Consider the following 14,289-nt stretch of genomic DNA (forward strand, 5'->3'; position numbering starts at 1 on the left):
TTTTATTTATACAGCATTTAATTTTAAAAGCAGTATATTTTTACTTACACAGTACATAAGTTTGGACACATTACTATTTTTAATGTTTTTGAAAGAAGTCTCTTATGCTCATCAAGCCTGGATTTATTTGATCAAAAATACAGAAAAATAATATAGTGAAATATTATTAAAATTTAAAATAATGGTTTTCTATTTTACTATACTTTATATTTCTGTGATGCAAAGCTGAATTTAGTGTCACGTGATCCTTCAGAAAACTTTATAATATTCTGATTTATTATCAAATGTTAGAAAAGGTGCTTAATATTTATTTTATAACCTGTGATACTTTTTTTCAGGATTTTTGATGATTAAAAAGTTGTTTTAAAAAAGTCTTTTATATTTTATATTACTTTTTATATATTTAACACATCCTTGCTGAATATTCCTGTTTTTTTCTGTATTTTTGATCAAATAAATGCAGGCTTGTAGAGCATAATAATAAACTTCTTTCAAAAAACATTAAAATAGTAATGGGTCCAGACTTTTACCGGTACTATATGTACATATTAATCAAACTTTAAGGTAATCTCTTTTTTGTTTAATGAAGATGTTATTGTTGTTGTTGTTATTTTGCTGTTTTATTCAATTTATTCACAGTTCCAGAATCCCACTTCAGTAGATGAGCATAAGTGCTTTTATATTGCATTGCTACCTTAAATATGCTATACACAAATCAAGTGATGAGAAAGACACGATCGCTACTGAGCAGAAAAAAATATATAAACTGATATTATTGGCGTAATGTCAGGGTATAATCTAATCATCAGCAGAATTTAAAAGATAGACCCATAGATATGAGATCCTTTATTTTAAACATTTAAAAATGTTGTGTGTTGGCTTTTTAACTTAGAATACAGACGTCTTGTAGCTTTTTTACTAGTCAGCTCCCGACGCGATGTTATTCATTGTACGCGCAAATTCAAAGCGTCGAGTCTGGGCACGTTAATGACGCTCGCACTCTTTTAAACTCGTAATAAAGCGGTGAATGATTTTTCCAGAAATGACGCTGATCTACAGTACAAGTTTATATTTAGAATACATTGCAATCACTCCAAAATAGATGACGACAACTCACACACCTGCATTTTGAGCTGTGCTTCTTTGTGTGCTTAGGCTTTTGCCTCGCAGCACCTGATGGATGCGTTCGTTACACATACTTTCAGAAGCCGGCACCCGCTTTGTAACGGACACATTAATTGGTTTAACTGCAGTAATGTAACAGTCTATGGTTAAGATAAACATCGTCACTATTTTTAGTTAATTTATAAATATTGAAATAAATCGTAGATAGGACATTTGTACCTTTTTTTTTTTTTCAACATTTTTTTTTTTTTGTCCCTCTGGGCCCCATCCCGCCAATCGGCCCCTAGGCACGTGCCTAGTTTGCCTTAGCGTTAATCCGGCTCTGGCGAGGAGACAGGGCTAGCCCGAATGGGAGAACCGCGTACTGGTATGCCCGCCCCTCGAAAGCAAACCGCAGGAACGGTCTGTGTCGAGGTAGAATGGAGACATGGAAGTAGGCGTCCTTCAGGTCGATCTCTGCAAACCAATCCTGTGGCCGCACACATAGAAAATGCATTTGGCCGTGGCATCCTGAACGGCAGCCTGTGAAGGGAGCGGTTCAGGACGTGGAGGTCCAGGATTGGCTATAACCCACCAGATTTCTTCGGGACAATGAAGTAGAAGCTGTAAAGCCCGGACCTCATTTCGCCTGGAGGGACAGTCTCGAACGCACCCTTCACCAGTAGGGTGACAACCTCCGTTCTCATGATAGGGGCATTGCCACCGACCATAGTGAAGCGGCCTCCCCTGAAGCGGGGAGGAGACTGTGCGAAATGAATCACATAGCCGAGCCTGATGGTTTGGGCGACCCAGCGGAACAGATTGGGAGCTCTAGCCAGGCTCCCAAGAACTGTGCCAGCAGGGTCATGCGAACCACAGACGTACCCTCGGTGGTGCAGCGAAGAGGAATGACCGGTCCGGACGTGGGTGGCATAGTGGCCCGGTGTGGGGGCATGGTCATTAGCCGCATCCTGCCAGAGGAGGCCAGGGAAGGACCAGCGTTCCATGGGGCGTGCTCTCGCGACAGAGGGGGACGAGAGTGGCGAGGCTGGATGGATGACCGTTGGTGCAGAAGGCCTCAGTCTGCTTCTGGGTGGTTGAAGACTGTAGGGTACAGTCCTCAACCCCACCGCCGAGGAGCCCAGCCTTGGACATGGGGGAGCTGAGAAAATGAATTCTCAGACCCCCTCACATCAACCTGGCTGACCAAACTTGTGGACATCACCTGGCCCAGGGATCACGCAGGTACCGATTTCGCCCGTAGAGCAAGGTCAGTAGTGTGCGTGGCGGATCGACCAGCCCGGACATGGGAGGCATAGCGTCCCTGCGTGGGGGCGTGGTCGAGTTTCGCATTCTGTCAGTGTTGGCCAGGGAAGGACCAGCGTTCCACAGCGGCCTGGTCTGACAGAACTCCCGGGTCAGCACTGCCTCGAAGGCGAAGGAGACACACAGCACTGCATGCCTGTGCCACGATAGTAACAGAGAACATACAGCCCATGATCGCCACGTGATCGAGTGCAGCGAAGGCGGAGGATGCCTGCGGGCCGCGACTCTCGCAAGCCGGAGGCGTCCTGATGCACGTCCGGGAGAAAGGCACTGGGGGCAAGTGCTGTAGAGCAACACGTGCCCAGGAACCAATCATCAAGCCTATAGCAATCGGGGGGAGGGCGGCGCCACTCCAACCGATGCTTCCAGCTGCCCGGGAAAGCATGGCCATCAGCTCTGGATCTGACTCGACTAACCCTGACACGTTAGACACGTCCAAAGGAATCAAGCCCGCCTTGTGATGCTGTGAGTGATATGACACCATCTGCTGGAGCCCCGAATGAAAACACTGGGTCCGGGGGGTGTGGCCCGAGGAAAGCTTGTCAGTATTATGCCACACCATAACCCTCAGATCACCCTGGCCACCAGCCAAAGTATCCCCTCTCGAGGAAGAGATAGATTGGGGTGTGGCAGAGGGGACTCTCACACGGAGATCATTGAGTCTCGATCTATAAACATCGCGATGGTCATGTTCCCGCAATGAAAACATGACTCATCCACGAGCGCTGCTGAGCGTGATTAAGCCCAACACGCGAAACAGCGCTCATGACCGTTAGGCAGATGAATCACGAGCCCACATCCAGTAAATACACGGGCGAGCCGTCTTGAAAAAGACGTGCAGCTCTTTTAGAGAGAGGAAAAAGCTCAGCAGAGTGCTGAAGCGCCCAGGGAGAAACACACACACTGTCGGCAGATCACTGCACAGATCAGCAGCAGGTGAAGAGCCGCTCGTCTCGTAGAGTGAAGATGATTCAGAATGGCTTGTAGGAGTGAAGAGAACTCTTGGCTCCGAAGCGAAAACATATCTGCATGTTGCCAGCGTACTTCCTTATATACCCACGAGGTGGGGTGGACTTACGCTATGCAAATTCTGCAGACCCATGGCATTTTCTTGCAATTGGCTCGTTTTGTACACTCGAAGGTAAGAGGCTTTCTAAGCGAAACCCCATTCGTCATCACTGACGTAACTCGTAGTGACCACGAAAGGGAACTGATGTTATATGTAATAATTCAAGATCCCAAAGCAAATATGTTGAAGTAAAACTGTGTGTGAGTTCAGTTTCCATTTGTACATGTAGAGTTTATTCAACTTTGATGCACTTTACAAATGAAAGAGATTTAATGCTAACACCTGTTGTGTTTTCTGTTTATGAAATGATAAATGACCTGGGCTGCGTTCTCTGAAACTACCTTAACGCTATGTCGTTCTTAAGTTGTACCTTAAGAAGTACCTTATCGTTAATACGTGTTTTCCGAAACCTTCTTAGTTAAGTATACCTTCTGTAAGTCATACGTTCGTAAGGTTGGTCTGGAGCGCTCTTAGCTATACCTTATCGCTGCTGACGGTTCATGCCGCTAGTGGCCACCACTACGCAAAAAGCTTTTTTACATCGCAGTTTAATTACACATAGAAAATTTTATATGAACATTTAATATAAAATCTGATTTAGTATTAAAATTACATTTTTACTTTACTTTAAAATTTTACACATAAAATACTTAAGTTGTTATAGCCTATACCCAGTGTATGGAAGTGTTTTCATTAATAAAGTTTCCATACACTAATAGTTGTTAGTTTTTTTAATTACTATCCTAAGGCACATCAGCTGGCGAACCATTTGACAGAAAAGGCTTAGGAGTCTATATAAAGAAAGATGAGTTTACACAAACTTTATAGCTATGGCAGCGAGACAGCGAGTACTTGTTTTAAATCAAAGACGGCGCCGTCCGCGGAGCCAGTTAGTGTATGTCAACTACTTTATAAGAGAACACTTTAGTCCACTGACTACCATGTCAGAAGAGACCATTGTAAAAAAAAATTACAAATTACTCAGCATACGTTGTGGAGAACATTAACACACTTATGGCCGTGAGGGTTTGGGATTGCACACTTGCTAAATTATAAACACATACTCATATTTATTTCTGCATGTACATATTTCAATGAGCCCCGATAAATGCAGTTTGTACTATTTCTAAAACGCTTCTTTATAAAGAACATTGTTTTCTCAATACTTTACCTATACCGCTGTGAAGGAAAGAGCGCACAATCGATCATCGAGGCATCGATATCAACCTATTCAGCACCTCCACCATGGACAGCACCTGCTAAGGTCGAACTTAAGAAGGTTTACCTTAAGCAACATCCTAAGGTATAGTTCGGAGAACACACGTAGGAAATGTATACCTGTAGTTAAGGTGTACCTTTTGAGTCTTCGTAGCGCGCTAAGAGACAACGTTATCGGAGAACGCTGCCCAGAACGGATGTTCTATGTAATATTTGTAAATGAGAGGAATTTTAAATAAAGGCTGAATTGATCGTTACTTTTTGTAAGTCTGTTTATTTGACTGTAATCTGTTTTGTCAGCGTTGTGTTTTTGATAATTAGATGTTAATGGATGGTTTAAACTGAAATAAGTGCAAAACATGAAAATAAATATATTGAGGTTATATAAACGTGTTTATATATACACGAGATACCTCTCTTTCTCATATTTATTTATAATTTTGCTTGTAAATAACTTTATTAATTCACATTGTGAAACTCCTTCCTGAACAATTTACCATTCATCAGCTTTGGCCTTTCAAATGTCAAAACTTTACTGTAATCATTTTCTGTTCAACTATTATTTTGCAATTTAGAGGAACCCACAGCGCAAATCAAACAAAACTAATCTTAACATTCAGACATCAAAGAGCAATAAGAATATTTAGTTCTTCACAGACAACTAGTCAAAACAGTGATTGTCCTCTTTCTCATTAGATTTTCCTTCTGCTAAACTAGATCTGTGTGTGATTCCGGTAGAGAGACAAACATCAGCTGAGTATTTCATTCATTTCAGCTTTATTCACACCTGAGGTCTGACGACACCAGATATGAGACCGAGAGCAGAACTCACACTTTTCTCCAGTCAACATTTGCTTCATTTTTCCACACAAATCACTCTCATTTTCACTGTTATTGCACAGTAGCCTGACGTCGTCATACTCAGATTCTAGTCAGAATGTGAGTCTGATACTGCTCCATTGAGCTTTGATTATGGGGCGTGTTTCAACCATATAGACAGTATATAAACTGGACACAGCGACCCCATTGGATTCAACGGAGACAAGTGAAGTCAATTAGAAGCACTAACTTCCTGATGGTCGAGCGTACTGCGCAGACTCAAACTGAGCTTGACGACGTAGATGTGACGTGAGCAACCCGTCTGTCTTCTAGTAGCTGTGCCAAGAGAAATCTGAATCATTCCTTTCCGAATCTTGAAGAGACGGAGATCGTGAGTAGGAGGTGTCCATGAGCTAGGAGCAGGAGAAACTTTTGCTAAGTATTCAGATTAATTACTTTGTCATTTTGCCTCCACGTCCCCCCGATTGCGCGCGAGCTTCTACTCCTGTCCATACGGTAATTTCTCCACTGTGCGACAGAGAGTCTCGTGTTATGACGCAATTGTTAGCCTATTTTTACAAAAACTGCTTCTACAGGGCCATAACGTAAGATACAAGGTAATGGAGCCTTTTATACATTTTCGTGTTTCTTTAGAAATAAACAATGGACAAATGGAGTCTTTAAACGCCTCAGATGTAAAGTTATTCGCTGTCAAAGTGACGCCAAAATGAATGGGAGTCAATGGGATGCTAACAGCAGGTGATGGTCCGCTAGCCAATGGCGGCGCCCGGGGAACCTTCAAAATAATAGGCTTGTTTGAGATGCGCCTCGCCTCGCCTGAAATGTAGCCGAGAGTAGGCGGCTGCAGTGAGGGGAGGAGTGAAAAAAGCGCAGGCAAGCCGGACAGTTCTCTCTTCTCGCAGTGGATCTGACAGCTGTGAGAGCAAAGATGGATATCGCGGGATTCGCGGGATTCACGCTCGTGCACAGTGTTGCTAATAAACTGGATGGAATTTAAGTTCTGTTGCTTTTATATGAAAATAAATATAATGAACAAGACACCCAAAGTAGCCTACTTATTTAATTCCATTCCAAATACATGTTTATCAGTCTTTTTTCAGACATGTTTTTTATTTTATTTATTTTTTATAAAAAATACATTGCATAATCCATAGAGATCGCACTGTTAGATAGTTTGGGAATATTCACATATACATAAAACATGATATCAGAGTTTTAAAATCAAACATTTTAAAAGAGAACAATACATCACGGTTGTTTAAACCAATGAACATTAAGCTGTGTCGTCAGCAAGTCGTTTCCCATCATGCTTTTGATCAGCGCAGTCGGTGGAGAGCAACTGCGCTCGACTGCAGAATCCGACAGGTGTGCCTTGCGCTCGCGAGAGATTTTTGACATACGTCAGCATGACATCAGAGCAAGGCGGACCGCACTCGGACACATTTCTAACCGGCATGCATCTCGCGCTGATCACCGGTGATCGATTCTGCGCAGATTTTGCTCATCTCAAACAAGCCTAATATGAAACCCTGCCCCCCTGGTTTCAACCGAACCAGGAAAGAAAATGCCTCTGCACCACTGATCTAATGACTGGATAGCTCATGACGTTCTAAACTGCCACTAGGCAGTGAAGCCACCGGAAGTGTTCGAGCGGCCATCTTACGATTCCCTACCAGCAGAGGGATCCAACGCCCGTTATACAGAGATTGGTAGCTCCGACGGCACTTTTAAGATGACCCGCTGTGCAGCATACAAGTGTAAAATGACGTTCACAAAAGGATGTAGGAAAAACTGCCCACAGGTTGTAATTCAAGCCCTATAAGTAGTCATGCAAAATTGTCGCTATGCCCGTGTTGTTTTCTCCGAGGCAAGAGCTGCTGCTTCTTCAAAAACAACGATAAAACAGTCAACAGTAGCCTATAAGAAACCTCAGAGCAGCAATAATCACAAGTGTCCAATAGTGACACCATTTGACAGCTTCAAAAGAGCTTCGTGCAGAGTCCATTTACCGTTACATTAACCCATAGCCTACAATTTGTAGGCCTATTATGCATTTCCTGAACATGTACTTGCTAATAAAACACTTTATATGAACAAACTACTAATCTATAAAGCACAATCGGTCTACCGACCTTTTACTATTGTGTCAATTGATGTTGATATGCGCGAGGGAGAGAGAGCAATACAGCGCTTTTGTTGTTTGAAGGCGGTGTGAGTGCGCGCGCGTGGCCGGGGCTCTCTCTCTGCTATGCGCCCTGAATTACAACGTGGCTACAATATAATAAAACGAGGGAACAAATGAATATAACGTGCTGAGCTCAGATCGTGGCTACGAAACAATATTTACCTGAATATTCACCAATTCACAAAAATATAGGTCTTTAGCATTCACTATTTAATTATTAGTATCAAACTGTTTTTCTTACCTGTGAAGCTCTTCAGTGAAGGCCGACTAGTGTTCTCGTACAGCTTTTTATTCATTTTGCAAAGAAATTGGCGTTTTTTAATAAGCGGGAACAATTTCCGACTTTAAACAAATACATTTAAATGCTTAGGATTTTTGCGTTGTAAAAATGTACAGGGAGACTTTAGATTTTAAAACGGTGTCTCGTTAGGCAATGTTTTCTCAGTCAAATCATAACATTTCCTATTGATTCAATAGAACGCGTGAGCTCACTAGGGAATACCAATATGGCGGCGCGGTACTTCACAGTTTATGACATCATGTATGGAAGGCATTTTCTGCCAAATTTAAATAAATTAAATGATTAAAATGAAAATTAAAACCAGATTAACGTTTTCATTACAGAAAACTGTATGCAAAAAAATTGACAAAATTGAGAATTTAATTAAATTATTTCATTTTCACAGCATTATCCCTGTCAAATTGAAAAATAAAATGCAATTGGTGATTTCACATTTCATTTTCACTACAGTCTCGAGGCAAGACTGCCAATATTAAAATGAAAAACGACTGCCAAAAGTGAAAAAGAAACTACAAATACAGTTTTTACAATGCTCTTTAGTAACGCTCATGCAATAATAGTGACACAATTCAAATACAAATGTAAATTTTCGTTTTCATTTTAATTCCTTTTTTATTTCAGTTTTCATTTTCGTTTTCATTTTCAAAGACAACCTGCATGCAAATTCTATGTTAATGAGTGGGTGCGGCTTATTCTAGTAATGGCGCTGAGACACGCTTTCTGTAAAGCTAAGTCATCGACGTCCCGTGTGCATGAGTTGAATGTGTGAAACAAAATTATTTAAATGTGATTATATTGTAATCGAGACGACAAGATATGGCGAAATCTGTTAGTGAGCTTTTGCGGGAAGCTGCCGCAGCATTAGAACATGGAAACAACCAGCCTGACCACCAAAACATTTTTTGTCACATACAGCAAACATCTCCTCACCATCGAACCATAGGCAGCTAGCGGATGGTTCGATGGTGAGGAGATGTTTGCTGTATGTGACAAAAAATGTTTTGGCCTAAAAAACGCGTGACATGACTTAGAGCACCTTTAAGGACAATATGTGATATATTATTTTTACATAAACCGCATTACAGTTTTTAAACTTGTAGAAAATAATATAAAAGTTTTTTTTTTAAACCATATGAAACAAACACGAATACTGCGTACATTTATAAAAGCTTGATGTTTTGTTTTTTTTACAGGTTTTTTTTGGTAACACTATTTTACAGTGTCATTGTTACACGTTGCATGTATTTAGTAATAACTATAAATGAACCCTAACCCTATAGTACGTACATGTGCTTAATATCACTCAGTACTTAAATATATAATTACACATTAAAATAAAGTGTTTTTTTACTTTGACTTTGATTATTTGTCACAGACTCGTTTACTTTCCTGTTCAACAGTTCTTCTGTATTAGATTCAGTCCAAACTCTCTTTTGATGAAGATTCATAAAGTGATTCAGTCAAAACTGGACATTAAAAAGCAAACGTGTAAAAACAGTGAAACTCAGGGTGACAAACGTTTATCATGAATGAAAATAGTCAAAGATCAACAACTGAAGAAACATGTTCAGACTGAAACAGGAACAAGCGTTTATTGACCATAAACTACAATAACATGATTAAACTGTAATAAAACATGTGAATTAACAGTGAAATACTGGAGGTGACAGTAGATTAATGTTCATTTTACAGTTATCTCTGATTATATAGATGATGTGTTATTCATTTCACATTATTGATTATAATAATCCTTTGAGATCCAGCCGTTTTAATCAGACATTGTGCACAAATAAAGTGTATGAATATCAATAACGGTGATAATGCAGTAACACACACAATCAGTTAAACAACTGGAAAAATGTCAATTTAGTGAGTGTGTGTGTTTATGTAATTACACACTTCTGATAAAAATGAGAAATTGTTAAAGGGTAACTAAACCCTAAACCAACTTTTTTTAGTTAATGATCTGTAAGAATGGGGCTTTATTAGTGCTGTTCATTGATTCGAGTAACTTTTTTGACATTTGGGTATAAAGTGTTTTAATTCTACAATATATGGTGTAAAAACGTCTGAGTGCTGACCTCTTCAGGTTGAACGGTGGCTACTGCAGTTGAATTTTCCTATTGGATGTTGCGGTACTGCGTGACGTAAGCGGTACTGCCAGACGTAAGCAGGTTCCAGCTCACCACGCCCTCCCTTGGTACGAGCTACCACGCCCTTGGATGAGCTAGCGTAGATTTATCTGTATTTAGTACAGTGGTAGGTGTAGTGTGCTGGGTGCAACAGCACTGCTGAACTGCATAGCTTTCCAGCAGACTTGGAAATTAGGCGCCAGTGTTTGCATGCACTTGGCCTGGAAGACCGTGAGTGTGAAACCTGCATTTTACGCGGAATTGCTTTTCCAACGCAATAGAGGTGGAAATGGGCTTCTCCACACAGCTCGTGCTGAACAGCGACGCAGTGCCAAACGCTGCTCCTCCTGCATGGAAGTCCACCACCGCAGCGGCGTCTTGATGTGAGTGATCATATATATTTTAATCACAATTTATGGTTAGGCTAAAGTTAATCCTCTGGGGTCGACAAACGCGTCGGCGCATTTTGCTGGATTTTTTCACATAGCGGCAAAATATGAATATGCCTATAGAGAGCGCGCGCTATTGACATCAACTCGATAAAACTCATCAGATGCATATTTACGTCGTCTTGCGACCCTGTGAGCAAACTCTCCATTTTAGAGAGTCTGACAGCGGGTCTCAGGTGCACGCCCCCCCGCTCACGGTTCGTCCCCTCTATCTCCGCTGGGGTCTTCCCACTTTTCTAGCATTTTTCAAATATTGCCAGTGGGTGGAGTCAGGCTCTGACCAGGGGTTTAGTTACCCTTTAAATGGCACAGCATTTTCTTTGTTTTCTTTTACAGTGTGTGTGTGTCAGTCAGAGGGCCCTATTTTAACAGTCTGAAACGCAAGTATCAAGCGCGAAACGCAAGTAACTTTGTGGGCGGGTCTCGCAAATCTAAAATGGGTTGATCTGAAGTAGCTTCATTACTCATAGGTGTGGTTTGGGCGTAACGTGAAATAAACCAATCAGAGCGACATCTCACATTCCCTTTAAGAGCAGGCGCTTCCTATTATAACGGCGGATTTGCCAGGCGAGCACCAGGAGCGGTTCACAGCCGAGGAGACCGACGTTCTCGTCAGGGCCATAAAAGACAGAAAATAAGTGACGTTGGGGATGGAGAAACACACCCAAATTAACTTCGGTTAAACAGGCGTATGATAATTTGGTTAAATGTGTAAGCTAGATGTATGCTTTTATAATAAACTGTCTGTCTGTCTATCTATCTATCTATCTATCTATCTATCTATTGTAATAATGTATGATTTGCAAAAATGAAAACTGCTGCTTCTGTGTAGATTAGAGAATCAAAGTGTATGCGCGTTGTGCACACTCTACATTGATTATGGCCAAGCATGCGCCCCTAAAATAGCATATGAATAACATGCGCCACTGACTTTAAACTATGTTTTTTCGGTCAGTGGCGGAATTGTTTTCTAAACCTGCAAAATAGCATGAGGGAACGTTTGCGCTGGAACACGCCTCCTCTTTGCGCTGAACCGCCCCGGGGAGCACAAGTGTATTTCCTAGTTTACCGACGTGCATCTGTGGAGGGAAAAGTCCGCTGTGCGCGGGTGCAAAATAGGAATGATACATGGGTGATTCTATAATTTAGGGTACACTGCATGTCCACTGATGTTAAATATACTTATACAATCAAATTTCTTCAAACAAATTGCATTTTATGTGTAAACTTGCTTCATGAAATAACATCACACAGACAATATATGCAATATATTCTTCATTTTGCTTAAAATGTGTCATTATGGCCCTAAATGTACAGTTTTGTCCATGTCCGATTTCAATGTGAGAAAGTTGAGGGTCCAAAAACGTCCATTAAAATCATTAAAATAAATCAATTCTTTTTGCAATCTTTAACAAAAGTCTTAATATTAAAGGAAAATAATAGTTTCAAATTTAAGTTATTTATTTAAATACTTAAAATATATTAATTTATTCGTGTCCACAAAATGTTGGTCAACTATGTTACAAACAAAACCTCCCCCAGCAACTCAAAAATGGTTTGTCCAAAGACCATGTGACCAGCACCATGTGATGTCATTTTTCTCTGTGGAGGCCATTTCAAACACACCATGGTGAGTCTCCTCTCAGTTTTTTAAATATTTGATGTAGAAAAGCATATTGTCAACGGCCGTATTATTAACCATCAACTATGTTATGTACATCGTCATGGCTAAAAAGTTTTATTTATTATAATGAAATTTTGTGTTGAATTCTTACATTAACCTGCTCAAAAAAAATGACATGTGGTTAGCTAGGCTAGGTCCACCATTTCTGTTATGGGGAAGAAATATGGAAATTGTCAACTAAGTTATGGTCAACTAAGTTACGGTCAACTATCTTTCAACTAAGTTACATCAGTGCTCTATGGCATATCATGATCATTAATTGTTTCTATGTTATTTATATGGACTGAACATGTGTATATATAAATATATATACATTTTATATAGATATATTATTTTACTTTTAAAAATGATACATTTAAATAGGTCTCCGCAGCTGAGAGACAGCGGAGATACAGGGCTCGTCGTGATGCAGATCCTGAGAGAAGGGCAGCATGTTTGGAGAAGCAGAGAGAGGCATGGCACAGGCTCAGGTCACAAGGAAAGGTGAAGACAGTAGCAGATATGAGTGAGAGAGAGAAAAGAAGAAAGAGGGCCTACTGGAAGAAAGCAAAACAGAATAGCAGAGAGAGAAAGAGCAGGCTTGAGAACGTAGTTATACCACCGGACAGTCCAGACAACCATCCACCTCAGAGCAGCAGGTAGAGTTCATGAGGCAAGACAGAAACAGGTTTATGCATTTAATGTTCCCAGTTACCCACATGTTTTGTCTGTACATTAATATACAATATACTGGTTGTTCATTTCAGACAGAAGAAGACTGGAAGAATAAAGGCCAAAAGAGGAAACTCAAAATTACATAGAGAAATACAGAAACTGAGAGACTTGCTTGAAAAGCAAAAAAGAAAATCAGATAAATTTCGCAAGAAACTAAAAAGATACAATAGCACTTCAAAAGAGCATGTGTCAGAATCCCCAGGATCCAAGACTAGGCGACAACTTCAACATGCCTCTGTTTCCTCTGAGGTGCGCAGGTCACTGCTTGTGCACAATGCACTCATGGCCAACATGAAAGATGCCTTTTTCACCCAAAAGAAAAGGGCACATAGGCGGATAATGTCAGGGCTTGTAACAGGAAGAATCCTGAAAAAGTATGGCTTACAGCATGAAATGACTAAAACTACACCTGTCCAGAAAAAAGAAGAGACTAGCTGATGCTGAAGGGAAAATTAAGTACAGAAGCCTGTGCTATAGATTGCAAGAAAATGTTCACACATTTTTGACAAGGGATGAAAACAGCCGTTTGACGGCAGGCAAAGCTCAAACAATCACGAGAGGGAAGAAGAAAAAACAGAAGAGGTTTTTAAATGACACCTTGAGAAATCTCCACAGGAAATTTCTCATTGACCATCCTCATTCCAGCCTTTCCTACTCCTTGTTTTGCCGTCTGCGTCCATTCTGGGTAGTTCATCCAACAATCGCAGACAGAGAAACCTGTCTTTTCAAGGTCCATGAGAATTTTTCATTTCTTGCCGAAAAGCTTCACATGCTTAAATTAATTAAGGGTGTGGACATGGAGGATATGATGACATCCATAAGCTGCAATACGAAATCAAAGGACTGCATGTACAATGTGTGTCCTGATTGCAAAGGGCAGGAGTTTGCTATACTAGCAGAAGGTGACCTGCAGAAACGTGTCGAGATCACTCAGTGGTTGTCTGAAACAGTGATTAGAGAAAAGAAGAACAATGATGGTGTCAAAGAAATGGTCCCTATGAGAATAACAGCGAAAAAGGAAATAGAGTTAGGAGACATGCTGGAGATGTTTCAAGATCAATTGACCCATGTGAAACGGCATGTATTTAACATCAAAAGTCAATTTTCACATTACCGTGAATTGAGGCTAAATATGTCCAACAACGAATGCTTAATTCACGTGGATTTTTCTGAAAACTATTCATGTAAGCTTTCATCTGAAATTCAAGTAATGCACTTCAACCAGAAACAAGCTACCCTCCACACAGGAGTTCTTTATGTTGGGGGG

At 40.7% G+C, this 14,289-nt stretch overlaps 1 protein-coding gene and 1 long non-coding RNA gene across 2 annotated transcripts in view; one reads left to right on the top strand and one right to left on the bottom strand.

The window, feature by feature from the left end:
• The window catches only part of LOC307169671, a 373,130-nt gene that overhangs the window by 102,244 nt on the left and 256,597 nt on the right, over nt 1–14,289 (top strand). The window lies entirely within an intron of this gene.
• Nucleotides 10,963–14,289, bottom strand: part of LOC307167184 (protein NLRC3-like) — a 162,972-nt gene continuing 159,645 nt past the window's right edge. The window contains exon 9 of the mRNA XM_079886176.1: nt 10,963–10,984. Within this exon, the coding sequence (XP_079742302.1) occupies nt 10,971–10,984 (14 nt within the window). The 3' untranslated portion in view covers nt 10,963–10,970. The remainder of the gene's footprint in view (nt 10,985–14,289) is intronic.

The sequence above is a fragment of the Squalius cephalus genome, assembly GCF_949319135.1.
Source record: "Squalius cephalus genome assembly, chromosome: 1".
Taxonomy (NCBI): Eukaryota; Metazoa; Chordata; class Actinopteri; order Cypriniformes; family Leuciscidae; genus Squalius; species Squalius cephalus.